We start from the raw sequence: 16,374 nt of genomic DNA, 5'->3' as shown, positions 1-16,374 counted from the left end.
GTTGTGGTTGGTCTCCTTTGGTGAGAGATAATGGCTGAGGTAAACCTTTGGTTTGTGCAGCTGCTTTCTTCTGGTGGTGTTTCCTTAAGACCCATTCCCAGAGGGAAAGAGCTATTTTAGCTCTTATCATGGGCTGGGCCATGTTAAATACTGGGTGTGGGCATAGCAGGCCATGCTTGCAGAGGAAAAAGGGCTCTGATCTGGGCAGGGAAGCCCAATCTGGAGGGGTTGATGACCTGAAAGATAAATAGGAGTGACTCAGGGAAAAGAGGAAGAGGGTTCCAATCGGAGGGATCCGCCTGGGCAATGAATGACCCAGAGGTGGGGGAGTACAGAGTGGCACCAGACCTGGAGTTTGGGCAGGGCATCCCTCCTCCATTAATTCATTTATGTCATCAGGAAAGGCCAGGGATGCTCACCAGGGGTCTGGGAGGCTTGGGAACCTGCTAGATGTGGGGCTGAAGCTTGGTCTCCCAGATAGACCAGGCTCAGTTCAAGTTAGAGCTTTGTGGCTTTGAGCTCAGGCAGGTTTGTTAAGACCACTAATCTGGTCTCCTCCTTTGTATATGGGGTGGCCATATGCCCTGCTCCTGAGGGTCAGTGAGCACAAACCTGTGAAAGACTCAGGACAGGTTTTGCTGTACTGAAGGTGCGGTGTTCGCACATGACCGATTCTGCCCATGAGTCTGTCCCTGCCTCTCAACCACAGGACTTGGCCTGAAGCCCAGAAGGACTGGCCTCTGGTTGGTTCTGCAGCCTTGTTCCTTCAGGACTCCCTCTGCAGGGGCTGACCTGGAGCTAGTAGGGTACAAGGACCCCATGAGGACCTGCAGACTAGGCAGAATGGTTTCCTTGGGCGGGGCCCTGGCTTCTAGCCTGTCTCCCCCACAGCCTGTTTCCCTATGAGCAGCCAGAGGGATCCATTTGAAATGCAAGTCTCAGTGTGTGCCTCCTGAGCACATAATCCTGGGATGGCTCCCCTCTCTCTGAGTAAAAGCCCAAACTGTCCTGGCAGTCTGAGAGGCCCTATACACTTGTGCCTGCCCTGCTCCTCTGCCTTTGTTTTACACTGGGCTACACCACTGCTTTGCTGTGTTCTGATTGAACCAAGCATCCTCCTGCTCAGGCCCTTGTACTGGCTGTTCCCTCCTTCCCAACCCTTCCTGCCTCTCTTCCGAACATACTGTGAGGGAGGCCTTCCTGACTGCCTGGGTCAACTGGACTGTGGCCCTCCCGTCCCCTTCTGCACCTCTTACTGGCTCCATGGTAAGAGTACAGACCACATAGATTACCTCAGAGTTATCTCAAAGCACAAAGATGTTTGTTACCTGTCTCCTCCACTGGGGAGAGACCTGAACCCAGCACCCAAACAATTCAGTAAATGTGTATCACATGACGGGATGAAATAGGAAAAGGCTCACAGGTGTTCACTGCAGGCTTTATGAGAATCCCCCAAACCAGAAAAGGCCTGATGTCCAGTCCAGGGCAGTGGGTGGGAACATTCCCAGGAGTGTTCTATAGCAGGTAGGGTTGGCATGGTAACTGTGTAGCAATAAGCAGAAATATCTTTGCTATAATGTGGCATTAAGAAACAGGATTTGTCTCACTCTAGTTGCAACTTTGTAAAGATTGAGTACAAAGAAAGATGGGGCTGCCTGGGTGGCTTGGTCCCTTAAGCAACTTTGGCTCAGGTCATGATCTTACAGTGTGTGAGTTCAAGCCCCTCATCTGGCTCTCTGCTGTCAGCACAGAGCCCACTTTGGATCCTCTGTCCCCTCTCTCTCTGCCCCTCCCCCTCCCCTCTTCCACTTGCTCTGCTTGTGCTTGCTCTCTCTCTCAAAAATAAAAATAAACATTTAAAAAAGAAAGAAATAGGGGCACTTGGTGTCTCGGTTGGTTAAGCGTCCAACTTCGGCTCAGGTCATGATCTCACAGTTCTTGGGTTCGAGCTTCATGTCAGGCTCTGTGCTGACAGCTTGGAGCCTAGAGCCTGCTTCAAATTCTGTGTCTCTGGCTCTCTTTGCCCCTCCCCCACTCACACTTTGTCTCTCTCTCTCTCTCTCTCTCTCTCTCAAAAATGAATAAACGTTAAAAATTTAAAAAGAAAGAAAGAAAGAAGGAAATAAAGAAAAAAAAAAAAAGAAAGAAAGCCTCCTGCAGAATCTGAGAGGGGTAGAGAGAGGGCAAGGAGGGGCAAATGGGAGAGGGGAAAAATTATAGTCACATCTCCGTTTCCCAGCTCCTGGCTTCCAGGCTGCATGGCCTCAGGCAGGCCCTTTATCTCCCAGGCTGCTTCCTCTTTTGTAGAGACAGGTGGAGTGTACAGCCCCCTGGTGCAGATTGAGGGAAGGGTGCAGGGGGTGCCCCATACAGGCCTGGGTGCTGGGCTCCTGTTGGTTGACTCCCTTCTTCCTTCTTACTGACAAGGGCTGGGCAGTAACTTGCAGGTCTTAGTGGGTGGCCAGTGGATTTGTTTTCCATTTTATTGTGCATCTTTAACGTAGTTACACTGGCTTTGCAATAAAGAGGTGGAAGGAATATCAGAGAGGAGGAAAGGGGCCTCCCCTGGGAAGCTCTGCATTGTGGCACAGCCTCCAAGAAAGAGGTGCTGAGACATGGGAGTGGGAGGAGGGGTTCTAGAGCCTGGGGTGAGGTGTGAACCCTCAAGCCAGCTGCTGGGTAGCTGGGATCAGACTTTGGACCCGACCCCAGGCAGGCGGGTCCCTGGCAGCCTGGTACCCGCACCAGCTGGGGAGCATTCTTTGTGGTCATCACTCTGGTCCCTTGGGAATCAGCTGGATTCCCTAGGGAATCCCTAGCCCTGGTTGGGTCCCCACAACAGTCCCCACCCCCATCCCTGGGCCACAATGTCCATCTCCTGGGTCCTGGAGAGCAGACCAGAACTGACCCCACTTCTCCCTGGCTGTCTTTTAGGAAGACCATGCTCAACGATCTCCTGCGGTTTGATGTGAAGGATTGCTCCTGGTGTAGGTATGTGGTCTCCGGGCCCCAGGTCCCCCTCTTTCCCCTAGAGGTCCGTAGCACCATGCTGGGCCCTGATTGCCAGTAGAGTCATGCTAGGGAGAGCTAGGGAGAAACTGCAAGGAGACAGCTGTGGTCCTTAGTCTTTCCCTCTCTCTCCTGGGTTTCTTTTCTAGTCCACGACTTGGATTGATTATTCTGAATCCTGTTAGGTAAGGGGATCTGTTTGGTCTGGTTGCTGGTCCTCAAATTCTGCCTCCAGAGAGCCCTTCAGTCACTGGGCCTGTTTCCTGGGCCAGCGGCTGCCCTGGGAGCCAACATGGGTGGGGGTGGGGAACGGCTGCTGGGTCTTTTCAGGACTGACACTGTGGGGCCCGTCTTCTGCCCGGAGACCCCACATGGGTAGTGGGCAATACGAGAGCTCTGGCTTCCTGCCACGGATGGCCCTTGCCCCTGTGCAGCCTTGGGCAAGACATTTGCCCTCTCTGAGCACTGCATATTTGTGCCCATCTCCTCCGGTCCAGCCCTACCCAGGGGGAAGCTCACAGCTGAGGGGGAGAAAGGGATCCCAGGATTAGAAGATACTGGGTGTTCTGAGCTCTACCATCTGCTCGTGCAGGAGCACAGACCCTCTGAGTCCCCTGGGTGCCCCACTCTGCAGGAGCTGTGTGTGCAGCCCTCAGTCCCTAGCAGTCCTCTGGGGAGGGGGGGGGTCTCACCACCCCCATTTGATGGAGGAGATGTCCAGGCCCAGGACCCATACCTGCCAAGCCTGGAAAACCAGGGTGGCATCATTGTGCGCCACCCACCCTCTGCCCAGGAGACCTAGGTAGTGCTGATATTGCCAAAGAAATTTGTTATTGTTCCTCTCACACTTAGTTTTATAATATAACCAATAGTTACAGATTAATGTTTAAAATCACTCTAAAGACTTTACAGTCCTTTACTAATAATTGCTTAAGCATAAAAGTCTGAAAAGGAGCAGCCCCAGGGAAGCAGTATAAATGGGTTTTTAATTCCATAAATAAAATGCATGGACTACCTCTGTGGAACACAGTGCAGCTGTAAGAACACAAGTATAGCTGATTGGAGAGTGGCAGGAAGACCTAGTCACATTTTACTGTTAAGCTGAAAAAGCAGATATTACAACATATCTACCATGTGATTCCATTTTCATAAATTACTCGGAGGCATAAACATGAATAGGAAAGGTGACAGGGGGTGGGAGGGTGGTGGCCTCAAGGTATAAAGGCTAGTTTCTGGCAAAGGGATTATATACAAGTCTTAATTCTGGTTTTGTGTTTTTTCCTTATTGGCAACTTTTATTATACGTTTCTATATAATGACAGAGGTATTACCTACAAAACACAAAAACGAAAGGAATCAGGGAGGTGGCAGGGGCTGCCCTGTGTGGCATGGACTGCACATCTGACCCCTGCTGACACCCACTCTCCGTTTCCCCCCCACCAGGGCCTTCACCACAGGCACCCCACCAGCCCCCCGCTACCACCACTCAGCCGTTGTCTACGGGAGCAGCATGTTTGTATTTGGTGAGCTGCCTCTCCTCTCCTGGGCACTGTGCCCTCTTCTGGGCTCACAGCACCCTTGTCCTGCCCCAGGCCTGGGGCTCACATGCTGTGCATGGCCAACTTCTCTCTGTCCACACCTTGTCTTTCTCTGCCTGAGTCTTGAGTTCCTGCACTGGTTTGGGGGCCTCTCAAGGGCCCCTGTGGCCCTATGTGCCCCTTTCCCTAACTGTCCCAATTTCCCAGGTTTAGAATTGTCTGCCTCTGTGACTGGGCTGGAAGGTGGCTCTCCTCCCTCCTCTGTCACCCCACCAGGGGCAGAGCACAGGGTTCTGCTCATTTATGTGTCCCCAGAGCCTAGCACAGTCAGGCACACAGTAGGTGTTCCCCAAAGTTTATGGAGGGAGTCCCAGAATACATCTTAAGTGAGGCCAGATTCTGCCCCCACCTCCTGGGGTTTAGAGACTCTGAGATGCTGCCTTTGGGTGTGACAGTTTCTCCCTCTCTCTACCCAGGGGGCTACACTGGGGACATTTATTCCAATTCTAACTTGAAGAATAAAAACGACCTCTTTGAATATAAGTTTGCAACTGGCCAGTGGACAGAGTGGAAAATTGAAGGACGGTGAGAGACTTTGCTGAAGCCTTTCAGGGTTGATCCAGTGGCTACCGCATTGGGTCCGTGGTGGCAGCCGGCCTGGGATGTGGCCCCTATAGCATTACAGAAGAAGAGCCTGAGACTCAGAGAGGCCTGAGTTCTGCTCATTCCCAGCTGTGCCTGTTTGAGGCCCTTGCCCTGTTCTTAGATTCTCTCCTTTCAGAGAGCAGAAGGGACCCTGATGTACTGCTGATGGGTGCGTCTCTCCTGTTTTGCAAGCATCCCCCTTTGATATTTTGGTGGTGGCTGGGAGAGGGGTTTACCCTGTGGGCATCTGAATTCCTTATCCCACTGCCCTGCCTCATGAGCTCAGCCTTATGACACCCAGATGGCATCCCAGAGCCCCGGTGTCAGCAAATGTAGGCACAGTGGCCCTGGGGTCCCGGCTGGTGTTATGGGGCCACGAGGTTCAGGTCTGTGCTGGGTGGCCTCGCTCCTCACCCCCTCCCTCATCACACTACAGGTTGCCGGTCGCTAGGTCTGCCCATGGCGCCACGGTATACAGTGACAAGCTGTGGATCTTTGCTGGCTATGATGGCAATGCCAGGTAGGTGGTGCCCAGCCCGTGCACCCGGCCCCTGAGCAGCCCTGTAAGTGTACCAAGGCCCAGAGCGGGCCTTCCTGGCATGGGAGGGCTCAGGTGGGGGTTTCTCAAGAGGGTAGCGTTGTGGACAGGAGGGACGGGGTGGGGGGCTGGGGTGCCTGGGTGGCTCAGTCAGTTAAGCATCTGACTTGATTTTGGCTCAGGTCATGATCTCACTGTCAGTACGGAGCCCACTTGGGTTCATCTCTCCCTTTTTCTCTGCTCCTCCCCCACTCATACATGTGTGTGCATGTGCGCTCTTGCCCTCTCAAAATAGATAAACTGAAAACAAAAAGGACTGAGGGGAAGAAGATGGGTAGGATGGAGGTGAGGGGCAACTGAGTGGAGCTCTTGCCCAACCCGACAGAGGTCAGAAGGCCTGGCACCCCTGAGACCCCTCCTGGGGGTGTCTGAGGAGGTGGCAAGCCTGGCCCATTTTTGTGCAGCTATCTGAGGATGTGCTGCATTTTTCTAATTACAAAAGTAGCATGTGATCATTCCCCAAGACTTCAGCATTATAGAAACTCCAAGAGGTGGGGCACCTGGCTGGCTCAGTCAGAAGAGTATGTGAGTCTCAATCTTGGAGTCATGAGTTCGAGCCCCAGGTTGGGTATGGAAATCACTAAAAAAAAAAAAATTATTTTGAAACAAACAAACGCTCCAAGGGATGCGATGTTAGTGGTGGTTTCTGCATGTGTTGCCTCTCTGAAGTCCTCTCCAAGCCCCGGGGGTCTGCTGAGTGGGACTGACCCTGCTACACTGGCTAGACGTTGTGCTTAAGACCACGTGTTCCTGTCTGGGCTGGGGGGATACCTAGCAGGGATTCAGTGCATCCCCCCCGGCCCCGACCCTGAAGCCCCCACCTCATGGCTACTCCATAGGCCCCTGATCAGAGTCCTGCGTGATGTGTCCTTCCTCCCTGGAGCCATCTCTCCCGGCCAGGCCCACCCTGCCACCAGCTCCAGCTGTGCAGATGCTGACCCCTCTGTCCTAATGCAGGTTGAATGACATGTGGACCATTGGCCTCCAGGACCGGGAGCTCACATGCTGGGAGGAGGTGAGGGGTTTGGGGGGCTGGGGCAGGCAGGGAAGGCAGGGGCTTGGGGGGCCAGGGTGGGGCCTGTAGGGAGGGGAGGGGCAATGGGGGGGCAGAGGTGGGGCAGGGTAGGGGCTGCTTTGTTCTCTTTGCCAAATCCTAGCCTGTCCTCAGCCTCACCCTCCCTGCTGACTTCCTGCCCAATTCCAGCAGCACTCACCTAGTGACTAAATCCTCTGTGCTTCAAATGGCAGCGTGTCCTGGTGACTGGTGCCACTTAGGTAGAATCCACCCTCATTTGAACACAGCGAGTTCAGCATGCTGTCTGGTGTCCTGCTCCCTGCTGTTTCTGGGCAATCTGTCCATCTGCTCCATTCTTTCCTCTGGAGTTTCTTTCCCCCATGATGATTTTTAGCCCTAGTTGTTAAAAATTGGGCCCATTTAGGTGGATGAGGTGGGGCTTTAAGCTGTTCCATAGAACTTAATCTATGAACCCTCATTCACAGAAGTTTCAAGAATGAAAGTAGTCCCAGTTCAGCAGTGTAAGTAAGTCTCGACCCTGTGAACCCGGTCCCATGAGGGCTCGGGCTGAGCTGCCTTCCCTACCCCAGGTAGCGCAGAGCGGTGAGATCCCGCCATCCTGCTGCAACTTCCCAGTGGCCGTGTGCCGGGACAAGATGTTTGTGTTCTCAGGGCAGAGCGGAGCCAAGATAACCAACAACCTCTTCCAGTTTGAATTTAAGGACAAGACGTGAGTGTTCTGGTGGTGGCACCCACATCTGTGTCTGGAGCTGTCCTCGTGAGCTTCTGACACAGCAGGGCAGGGTACCCTTCCAGAGCAAGGAGGTACAGGTGCCTTCATACAGACTGTGCAAGCAGGCTCCTTAGGGTGTGGCTACAGCTCAGCAAGATGGGGCTCATCTGGCTTCTCTCTCTGTCCAGCGTGAAGGACGGCTCCTGCCCCGCAGACGGCCTGGTCAGTGTCACCAGTAACAAATGTGGCTGGAATAGATCTCATACGATGGCAGAAGCTTGGAGGGGTGCTCAGGCCCTGAGAGCGTCCAGCCTATGCTGTCCTTGACCAGCCCTTGTAATGGGGACTGAGCCCTGGAGGTGGCACAGACTGGGTCTTGGCTCTGGGAGTGAATGGAGGGGAGGGAACAGGGAGCTTCTGCTGTAAGCCAGGGAGGCTCAGGAGGGGACTTGGAGTTGCCCTGGAGCCCAGCACTGTCCATTCAGAAGGAGGAAGGTCAAGGCATCTGAGGCAGAGGGAATCCCACTGACACCCACCCAGCTCTCCTGTGGCTCTCATGAGGGCAGCCGGGCTTGAGCCAGCCTGCCTCTCCATCCTGGCCTTGGTGCTCACAGCAGTGGGCAGCAAAGAGGGCTCAGCACCAATAGGAACAGACCTGGTGAGGTGAGAGGCATTGGAAGCAGAGGCCAAGAAGGCTCAGATGTGGGGAGGGGTTGAAGGGCAGATATGCAGGCTCTGGATAGGTGGACAAGTGGCTAATCTGGGAAGGGTGCTCAAGGAGGTACAGGTATTGGAGGAGACGCAGGGCCTGAGGACTGTTCAGGGATGTGGGGGCTGAGGAAGGTGCATTGAGGGAGCAGAGGGCTGTGGGTGGGGGACCCAGGCCAGAGATGGGGGGCAGAGCTGTGGCTGGGGGCAGAGTGGACAGGAGTAGGAAGAAAACCAGGGGAGTATGGCCACCAGCACCAGTCCAGGCTGGGTGTTAGGAGATCCCGGGGGCCACTGGCAGCAGAGGAGTCCCACGGGGTGGAGTCAGTGTGGTGCTGCCTTCCTCGGGCTGGCCTGCTCCCAGCCCCCAGACAGCCACCTGCCCAGTGTCATGCCTGTGCCCTTTGCTCCCACACACACAGAGGTGAGAGTGAACACGCCCTGGCCTTTAGGCTGTGCATAGGTGGGCAGATCTTGTGGTGTGGGCATCACATAGGGCCCATTCCCCATGGGGCCACAGAGGGCTGCTGGTGTGAGGCACTTAGCACTGGGGTCCTTACAGAGCACCTCTGCCCTACCCCATTCCCAGGGGCATTCAGGACCCCTGCCACCTGGAGATGGGCTTTGCCCAGGCAGGTCTCCTGCATGCTGGACAACCTCCCCGCAGCAGGGGCACCTGTCAAGCCCAGCATGTGCCAGGTGCAGGGGTCAGCATGGAGCCAGATGGCATGGCCCACCTGGCCAGGATCTGTTTGGGTTCCAAAGAGGATACATTGGAAGCTGTTGGGGATTCCTGGGAGGGTAGAGACTGTAGGAGCAGCATTGGGAGGTGGGGTCCTGGTGGCTCCCAGGAGCAAGGACTTGGCTGTGGGGATCATCCCACATGTTGGAGTGGTGGACATATCTCCATTCCCCCAGAGAGTGGAATTGCCTCACCATACAGAGGCTGGCCACCCCTCCTGCCTGCCACTGCTGCTGGTTTATAGCTGGGAGACAGAAAAGGACTCGGGCAGGACCCCATGGTGGGCTGAGTGGACCTAGGCAGAGCTGGTGCCAGAGCAAAAGGGGATGCCCTGCAGTGCATGCCCTCCCTTGACCCGGCTGGTCTCCCCAGGGGCTTCAGGGCACTTCCCAGCTGGTGCCTGCTGTGGGGAGGCCTCAGAACCCAGGTGGAGGCTGTGGGGGAGCAGGAGCCCCCACTCTGGCACTAGTTTACTGTCATGTGCCCTTAGGTGGACACGCATCCCCACCGAGCACCTACTCCGTGGCTCCCCACCACCCCCGCAGCGGCGCTATGGGCACACCATGGTGGCCTTTGACCGCCACCTCTACGTGTTTGGGGGTGCGGCAGACAACACACTGCCCAATGAGCTGCACTGCTATGATGTGGACTTCCAGACCTGGGAGGTTGTCCAGCCCAGCTCAGACAGTGAGGTGAGTGCTTCCGGGCACAGGTGGCCAGGGTTGCCCAGGCCTGAGGGCTGGGAGGCCTGATTCACCTGCTCCCACCACCCTGCAGCTCCTCACAGCCTCAGAGGGCTCCCAGGGCTCTAGATGGCCAGCAGGAGCAAAGCCCGGATGACTGAGGCCCTCAGCCCTGGACGCCTGCCTTGACCAGACCCTAGGCCCTGGGCCCTTGTTCTCCATCTTGCAGCCTACAGGCTTTTAACATTTCACTTCCCATCATATCTGCATGGTGCTGAGGATGTTCTCCCAGAACGTCCACCCTGACTGCTGCTGGCTCCCCTTCTCAGCCGTGCTGCGAGTGCCCTCATCCTGTGGCTCTTCCCCCTCCCAAACCTGTCCCCACAGTGCTCTCACTCTTGAACAGGGTCAGCAGGAGGCTGGTCTGTGGTGCCTTGCCTGGCCCTTGCTGACTGGTCCCATGCCCGCATGTCTCTCCCCTCCAGGTCGGTGGGGCTGAGGTGCCAGAGCGAGCATCTGCTTCTGAGGAGGCGCCTGCCCTGGCCTCTGAGGAGCGGGGTGGCTTCAAGAAGTCCCGAGATGTGTTTGGCCTGGACTTTGGCACCACCACAGCCAAGCCGCCTGCCCCGCCGGCCTCAGAGGTGAGGGTTGGCGCCCTCGCTCCTCTCCATCACTCCCTGATGCCAGTCCTGTGGTCAGCCTCTCTCACAGATAGGGAGACTGAGGCTTAGAGAAGTACTTGTTAGGGTTACTTATCTCCTCCCCTCCCACCTCCACCCAGCTGCCAAGCGGAAGGCTCTTCCACGCAGCTGCTGTGATCTCGGACGCCATGTACATCTTCGGGGGCACCGTGGACAACAACATCCGCAGTGGGGAGATGTACAGGTTCCAGGTGGGGCTCATGGACCGACTGCAGGGGAGCCAGCCAGGGTGGATGGGTCCCAGATGATGGAAACTGAGGCCCCGTAGGTAGGGGTGGGACTTGTCCAAGGGGGCCAGAGCCAGGGGTCTAGTGGGATGGCAGCCTTCCTGAGGAGTCTGGAAGACAGGGTGGGGAACTCTAGGCCGAGGGCAGTCTGAGGGACCTCTGTGCAGGGTGGGGTGGGTGGGGCAACATTGGGGGCTCACAGTGGAGCCAGTGGAGGCCGGGGAGCAGGCTTGGGCCAGTGGAGGGAGCTGGGCTGAGCTGGGCTGGGCAGTGTGGCTTAGAAGGGGGCAGAGCCTGGGCCAGTGCTGGCTTCCCTGGGCAACACTGGGTCTCCTCCCGCAGTTCTCTTGTTACCCCAAGTGCACACTGCATGAGGACTACGGGAGGCTGTGGGAGAGCCGCCAGTTCTGCGACGTGGAGTTTGTGTTGGGCGAGGTGAGTGCCTTCCCTATGCCCAGCCTGTCCCCTGTACTGCAGGGTGGAGGCTGTGCCCTGAGGCACTGCTGGCCTCCCCCTTGTGCCTGGAGTCCTAGAGCCCTTACCTGGCTGTCTGGGCCTCCGTCCCAGCCAGGATGAGGGTCCTGTGCTCCCCACCAAGGTGTCATTCTTGCTCCAGAAGGAGGAGTGTGTGCAGGGCCATGTGGCCATTGTCACCGCTCGGAGCCGCTGGCTCCGTAGAAAGATCATGCAGGCGCGGGAACGGCTAGCCCAGGTGAGGTGCTGCCCAGTCCCTCCTGCCAGGACAGTGGCATCTGTGGGGTGCTCCTGAGCTCCCCTTCCTCTCCCTATAGAAGCTGGAGGAGGAGGCAGCCCCCGCTTCCAGGGAGGACCCTGGTGCAGCAGGGGCCCGGCCACCCCTGCTGCACGTGGCCATCCGCGAGGCCGAGGCCCGGCCCTTTGAAGTGCTCATGCAGTTCCTCTACACGGACAAGATCAAGTACCCACGGAAAGGTGCGCTGGGGGTGGGAACAGGGTGGACAGGCGCACAGCCTGAGGCCCGGCGGCCACCACCACTCATGTCCACTGGTATGGTTGAGTTGCCTGATGACCCAGACCCACACTCCTCTGAAAGAAGCCCTGGACCCTGTCCTCCCCTCCACCCTGCCCCGCACCTTCTCCCTCTCTCCATGACTCTGAGGTTCAGGGAGCTCTTGGATGCAGGCCACGTGGAGGATGTGCTGCTCATCATGGATGTCTACAAGTTGGCACTGAGCTTCCAGTTGTGCCGCCTGGAGCAGCTGTGCCGACAGTACATTGAGGCCTCCGTGGACTTGCAGAATGTGCTGGTTGTGTGTGAGAGTGCCACCAGGCTGCAGCTGGGCCAGCTGAAGGTGCGGGCCGGTGTGCATGGCCCACCCCACCTACCACAGGCCCCCATCCCCCACTGCCAACACCAACCCCAGGCTGCTGACCCCCGCTGCAAGCCCCCCCGCCCTGCTGCTGCCAACCCGCACCCCAGGCTGCCAACTCTCGCCACAGGGCCCCCATACCCCGTTGTCAAACCCTACCCCAGGCTGCCGACCCCTGTCACAAGCCCCCTGTTCCCTGCCCCGGCCCAAGTCCTCCTGCCCAGGCTGCTGCCCCATCGGCCAAGGCCTGACCCTGCTTGCCTGCTCCGGCTTGTGTGTCCCAGGAGCATTGCCTGAACTTCGTGGTGAAGGAGTCCCACTTCAATCAGGTGATCATGATGAAGGAGTTTGAACGTCTCTCTTCCCCACTGATCGTGGAGATTGTGCGGCGGAAGCAGCAGCCACCTCCCCGTGCTCCCTCAGAGCAGCCCGTTGACATTGGTAGGGATCCAGTCCCCATCCCTGAGGCAGCAGAACGGGATGGTATTCATCCTGGGTGGAGACTTGGGAGCCATGGAAGTACCTGCCAGGCCCTCGGGGTGGGGTGTGGGTACCGGGGGTGCCCAGAGCGCTCCTGGGGCTCCTGCATGGGCAGACAGGGAGGCAGGTCAGGCTCATTGGAAGGAAGAGCTCCTGACCTATGGGGCATCCTACCACAGCTGTGTGCCTGAGGGCGGAGAATCTCCTGAGTGCGTTTCCAGAGGTGGGCACGGGTCCCGCTCTAGTGAGGGTACCTGCCCTGACTGACATCAGGTTTGACAGCTCTGTTGGGAGCAGTGTGCTCAGGGTCAGTGACTAGTTGCAAGCTTCTTTTCTAGGCATGCCCACCCTTTGGGGCCTAGTGAGAGGTAAGCTCAGTCCAAAGACTTCAGACATTCCTGGTAGCTCCCTGTGCCCACCTAGTCCGGGAAGGGACATCACAGTCTCCTTCATCCCCTGACTCTCCCTGGGGTCTGTGCTGCATCTGGCCATTGGCCCTGGGTGACACAAGGAGGGACACAGTGCTTGCCAGACCCAGAGGGGGCTCAAGCATAAGGGTAGGGAGGAGGGTTCAGTCGGCTGAGTTGGGGAGATCAGACTCTGGGGGTCGGGCAGGCCTAAGGGCCGTGTTTGGGGCTGAGGGGAGAAGGTAACAGGGCCTGTTAGTGCCTCAAGGGCCAGAGTGAGCCTTCTGGCCTGGGAGATGTTTGTTCAGGGAAGCAGCATGGGCAGATGTCTAGGAAGCAGTGCCTGGGGCCCTGAGGCCCAAATCTGATGGCTGAGTCTGCAGAGGGGCAGGAGGCATCTGCTCGGGGTCCCTCTACACCAACCCCTGCCCTCCCTACCAGGCACATCTCTGATCCAGGACATGAAGGCATACCTGGAGGGGGCAGGTGCAGAGTTCTGTGACATCACTCTGCTGCTGGATGGGCACCCAAGACCGGCCCACAAGGCCATCCTGGCCGCTCGCTCCAGGTGGGTGGGGGTGTGGCTGCAGGGCAGGGCAGTCCCGGGCACAGCTTCTGTTTGCCGAGAGCCAGGACTCAAATGCCCCTGTCTGCAGCTACTTTGAGGCCATGTTCCGGTCCTTCATGCCCGAGGACGGGCAGGTGAACATCTCCATCGGGGAGATGGTGCCCAGCAGGCAGGCCTTTGAGTCCATGCTACGCTACATCTACTACGGCGAGGTCAACATGCCGCCCGAGGACTCTCTGCATCCTCCCTGCCATGGGTGCTCCCAGGTCACCTCTGGAGGCCCGAGTCCCCAACTTAGGCAGCTTTGGAGCCTCGTGGGTCGGTTCTGGCCTAGCGATTTCCTGAGGATTTCCTGGTACCTAATACTCTCCCAGCAGTTGGTCAGCAGGCACAGAGAGGTTGGCAGCCGGGAGGGATGGGTGGGTTCTTGACTCTCACAACTGCCCAGAGGAAGTGGTCCTGTGTTATAGGTGAGTAGATCACCGTGGAGTGATTCCTGGTCGTGTCACTTCATGGGGGCCTGCACATGGGTGCAAGATGCCTTTCAGGGCTCTGTGAAGCCACAGTTAGTTCTGCAAATGTGCATATGGCTATTTTCCTGGGAGAGGATTTTGGGTTTTCTTTGGATCTTGAATAGGGCCTTTGACCCCCTAAGTACTTCAGAGTCCGTGTAGAGAGCAAATCAGTGTCCTGCCTGGATTGGAGCCCTTGTGCTGGTCCCTTGGGGTGGGGGTGGGGGGCGGTTTCCTTGTTCTGAGCACACAGGAGGAGGCAGCCACCGTCTCAGGCTTCCTCTGCCCCTGGTGCACGCGGGGCTCCAGCTGCACCCTCCCAGGGGAGATGCACAGGTGGCGGGAGGACGAGCTCCTTTGGCTGGCAGCTCCTTAACCAGCCCCCAGCTACCTGTTTGCGGCTCCCTACTATTACGGTTTCTACAACAACCGGCTGCAGGCGTACTGCAAGCAGAACCTGGAGATGAACGTGACAGTACAGAATGTACTGCAGGTAGCTCGGCGGGTGCTCATGGGCCTTCCTGAACCTGGGTGGGTGGGGGAGGGAGGGGCAGCACCTCAAGGAACCTGCCGTTCCAGATCCTGGAGGCAGCTGACAAGACGCAAGCACTGGACATGAAGCGGCACTGCCTGCACATCATCGTGCACCAGTTCACCAAGGTCAGGGCCCTCCCAGCCCAGCACTCACTGCCAACCCATCTTTAGGACCCACTTCCGCCCGCATTAGCCTTGGCCAGGTGTGGGGGTGGGGGGTGCGTGGAATCTGCTCATCTCCTGCAGCACTGGTCCCTGGGGTTAGCCAAGCAGAGTACCCACCCACTGGCCATTTGGAGTCAGCCTGTGCCCTGACTTGGTTGAGCTCCTGCGAGACTCTGGAGCCCAATCTGGCCCTCACGGGAATCCGGTTCCATCTTGTTTGGGCCTTTTGGTTGCCTCCTGCAGGTGTCCAAGCTGCCCACACTGCGCTCGCTGAGCCAACAGCTGCTTCTTGACATCATAGACTCCCTGGCCTCCCACATCTCTGACAAGCAGTGCGCAGAGCTAGGAGCTGACATATGAGACCCCATGTGGTGCTGGCCCACTCGAGAAGAATAACCATGCCTGTTCCTGCCCTGCCCACTGCAGACTATGCTGGCCACGCTCAGGCCTCAGGTGGAGTGGTTGGACCTGCCAGCCGAGGGGCAGGGTGCCCAGAGTCTCCGGAGGGAAAGAGGACATGGGGGGCTCTGGATGCCCCATTTCACTGCTAAGGACAACTCCCACAGGGAGTGATGGTAAAACAGACCCCCTGGGTGGCACCCTCTCCTCAGTTGGAGGTGTGGGTGGGAAGCCAGGGCCCAGCAGTGGGGAGAGCCCACTGTGGAGCTGGTTTGAGGCTGCCCATCCAGCAGGGACTGTGTATGGCTTGTGGGTCTGGCCACTGGATCCTATTGCCCCGAGACCCCTCTGATGTGGGCTACATAGTACCCCCTCACCTTCACTGGGGTTGCTCTAAGGGCCCCTACTGTCATCCAGAGCTTGGGGGTGGACAATAGTAACGGGCAGATGAAATCTGACTCAGGATGAATTTTGTGAAGGGCCCTGATGCCGAACTGGGCCTTAGCTTCCAGAGGGGCTGCAGGATCCCACTCCACTGTGTGCACATCAGGAGTCCCCAGTTGTGCCAGGGAGACGTCAGTGAAAGTGCTCGCCCCCCCCAGGTCCCCATCTGTCCCTAAGTATTTATTCTTTGTCATAGACATGCCATTAAGACCACAGTAGTGCTACCTATTACACCTCATGGGTACAGGCCCCACGGGTGGACTCTGGCCCTCAGCTGTCCCTGAGCTGGGGATGGATCATGTGGCCCAAGTGCTTGAGACTGGCCAATCCCATCCCGTCTTCTATCCGTGTCAGCAACTCCCAGCCACATCTAGGGGATACCCAGGGATATGGGGTGGGGAGGGGAGAGGGGTTGTGGCAGAAATCCTGAAGTCCCAAGGCCGCCTTGCTCCTGCCTAGGCTGGGAAGCTAAAGGATTGGGCACCATGTCCTTTCCTGCCCCCCAACAGAAGGCCCTGTGTGAGTCCACCCTAATACAACAGGCACTTCTGCCTCCTCTCTGGGAACAAGAACCCCAGGGATCCTTCTGCCCTGGCTGCCAAGAAGCCACGTTGGGGGGAAACAGTCCCCCTTGTCTCCTCCCTCCAGTTGCATCCCCATGCAATGGCACTTGCCACTCCTTGGCCCTTGCTGAAGAGCCCCAGATGGTGCCATGTAGTTGGACAGGGAGCCCTGGTCCCAGGTGGGCATCCTTAGGCAGGAGGAGTCCATCCATAAGGCTGCCGGCAAGCTAGGAAATGGCCTGGCACAAGATGAGCCTTGGTGAACTGCAAACCCTGCTCTACAGTGGACCCTTGTAACTGGTCGTTTGACTTTTTCTTCCAGACATGATATGAATAAATGAAGTTACACACCAA

The 16,374-nt window shown here is 57.3% G+C and overlaps 1 protein-coding gene across 2 annotated transcripts in view; it reads left to right on the top strand.

Annotated features, from left to right (window-relative positions):
* LZTR1 (leucine zipper like transcription regulator 1) overlaps positions 1 to 16,374 on the top strand; it is a 17,669-nt gene extending 1,295 nt beyond the window's left edge. Inside the window, exons 3-21 of one of the 2 annotated variants that reach the window (XM_019437406.2) lie at positions 2,935 to 2,991; positions 4,453 to 4,532; positions 5,024 to 5,132; positions 5,629 to 5,712; positions 6,748 to 6,805; positions 7,396 to 7,535; positions 9,479 to 9,680; positions 10,157 to 10,312; positions 10,453 to 10,563; positions 10,942 to 11,034; positions 11,216 to 11,311; positions 11,391 to 11,550; positions 11,761 to 11,930; positions 12,278 to 12,389; positions 13,277 to 13,403; positions 13,492 to 13,641; positions 14,303 to 14,408; positions 14,495 to 14,575; positions 14,858 to 16,374. In XM_019437406.2, coding sequence (XP_019292951.1) covers positions 2,935 to 2,991; positions 4,453 to 4,532; positions 5,024 to 5,132; positions 5,629 to 5,712; positions 6,748 to 6,805; positions 7,396 to 7,535; positions 9,479 to 9,680; positions 10,157 to 10,312; positions 10,453 to 10,563; positions 10,942 to 11,034; positions 11,216 to 11,311; positions 11,391 to 11,550; positions 11,761 to 11,930; positions 12,278 to 12,389; positions 13,277 to 13,403; positions 13,492 to 13,641; positions 14,303 to 14,408; positions 14,495 to 14,575; positions 14,858 to 14,974 — 2,209 coding nt within the window. In that variant the 3' untranslated portion in view covers positions 14,975 to 16,374. Of the gene's footprint in view, positions 1 to 2,934; positions 2,992 to 4,452; positions 4,533 to 5,023; positions 5,133 to 5,628; positions 5,713 to 6,747; positions 6,806 to 7,395; positions 7,536 to 9,478; positions 9,681 to 10,156; positions 10,313 to 10,452; positions 10,564 to 10,941; positions 11,035 to 11,215; positions 11,312 to 11,390; positions 11,551 to 11,760; positions 11,931 to 12,232; positions 12,390 to 13,276; positions 13,404 to 13,491; positions 13,642 to 14,302; positions 14,409 to 14,494; positions 14,576 to 14,857 lie in introns of both variants that reach the window. The other variant, XM_019437404.2, reaches the window with a different exon arrangement.

The sequence above is a fragment of the Panthera pardus genome, unplaced genomic scaffold (genome assembly GCF_024362965.1).
Source record: "Panthera pardus isolate Hobbes unplaced genomic scaffold, ASM2436296v1 HiC_scaffold_15, whole genome shotgun sequence".
Classification (NCBI taxonomy): Eukaryota; Metazoa; Chordata; class Mammalia; order Carnivora; family Felidae; genus Panthera; species Panthera pardus.
Note: the sequence above shows the minus strand (reverse complement) of the source record. Positions and strands in the feature narration are given on the sequence as shown.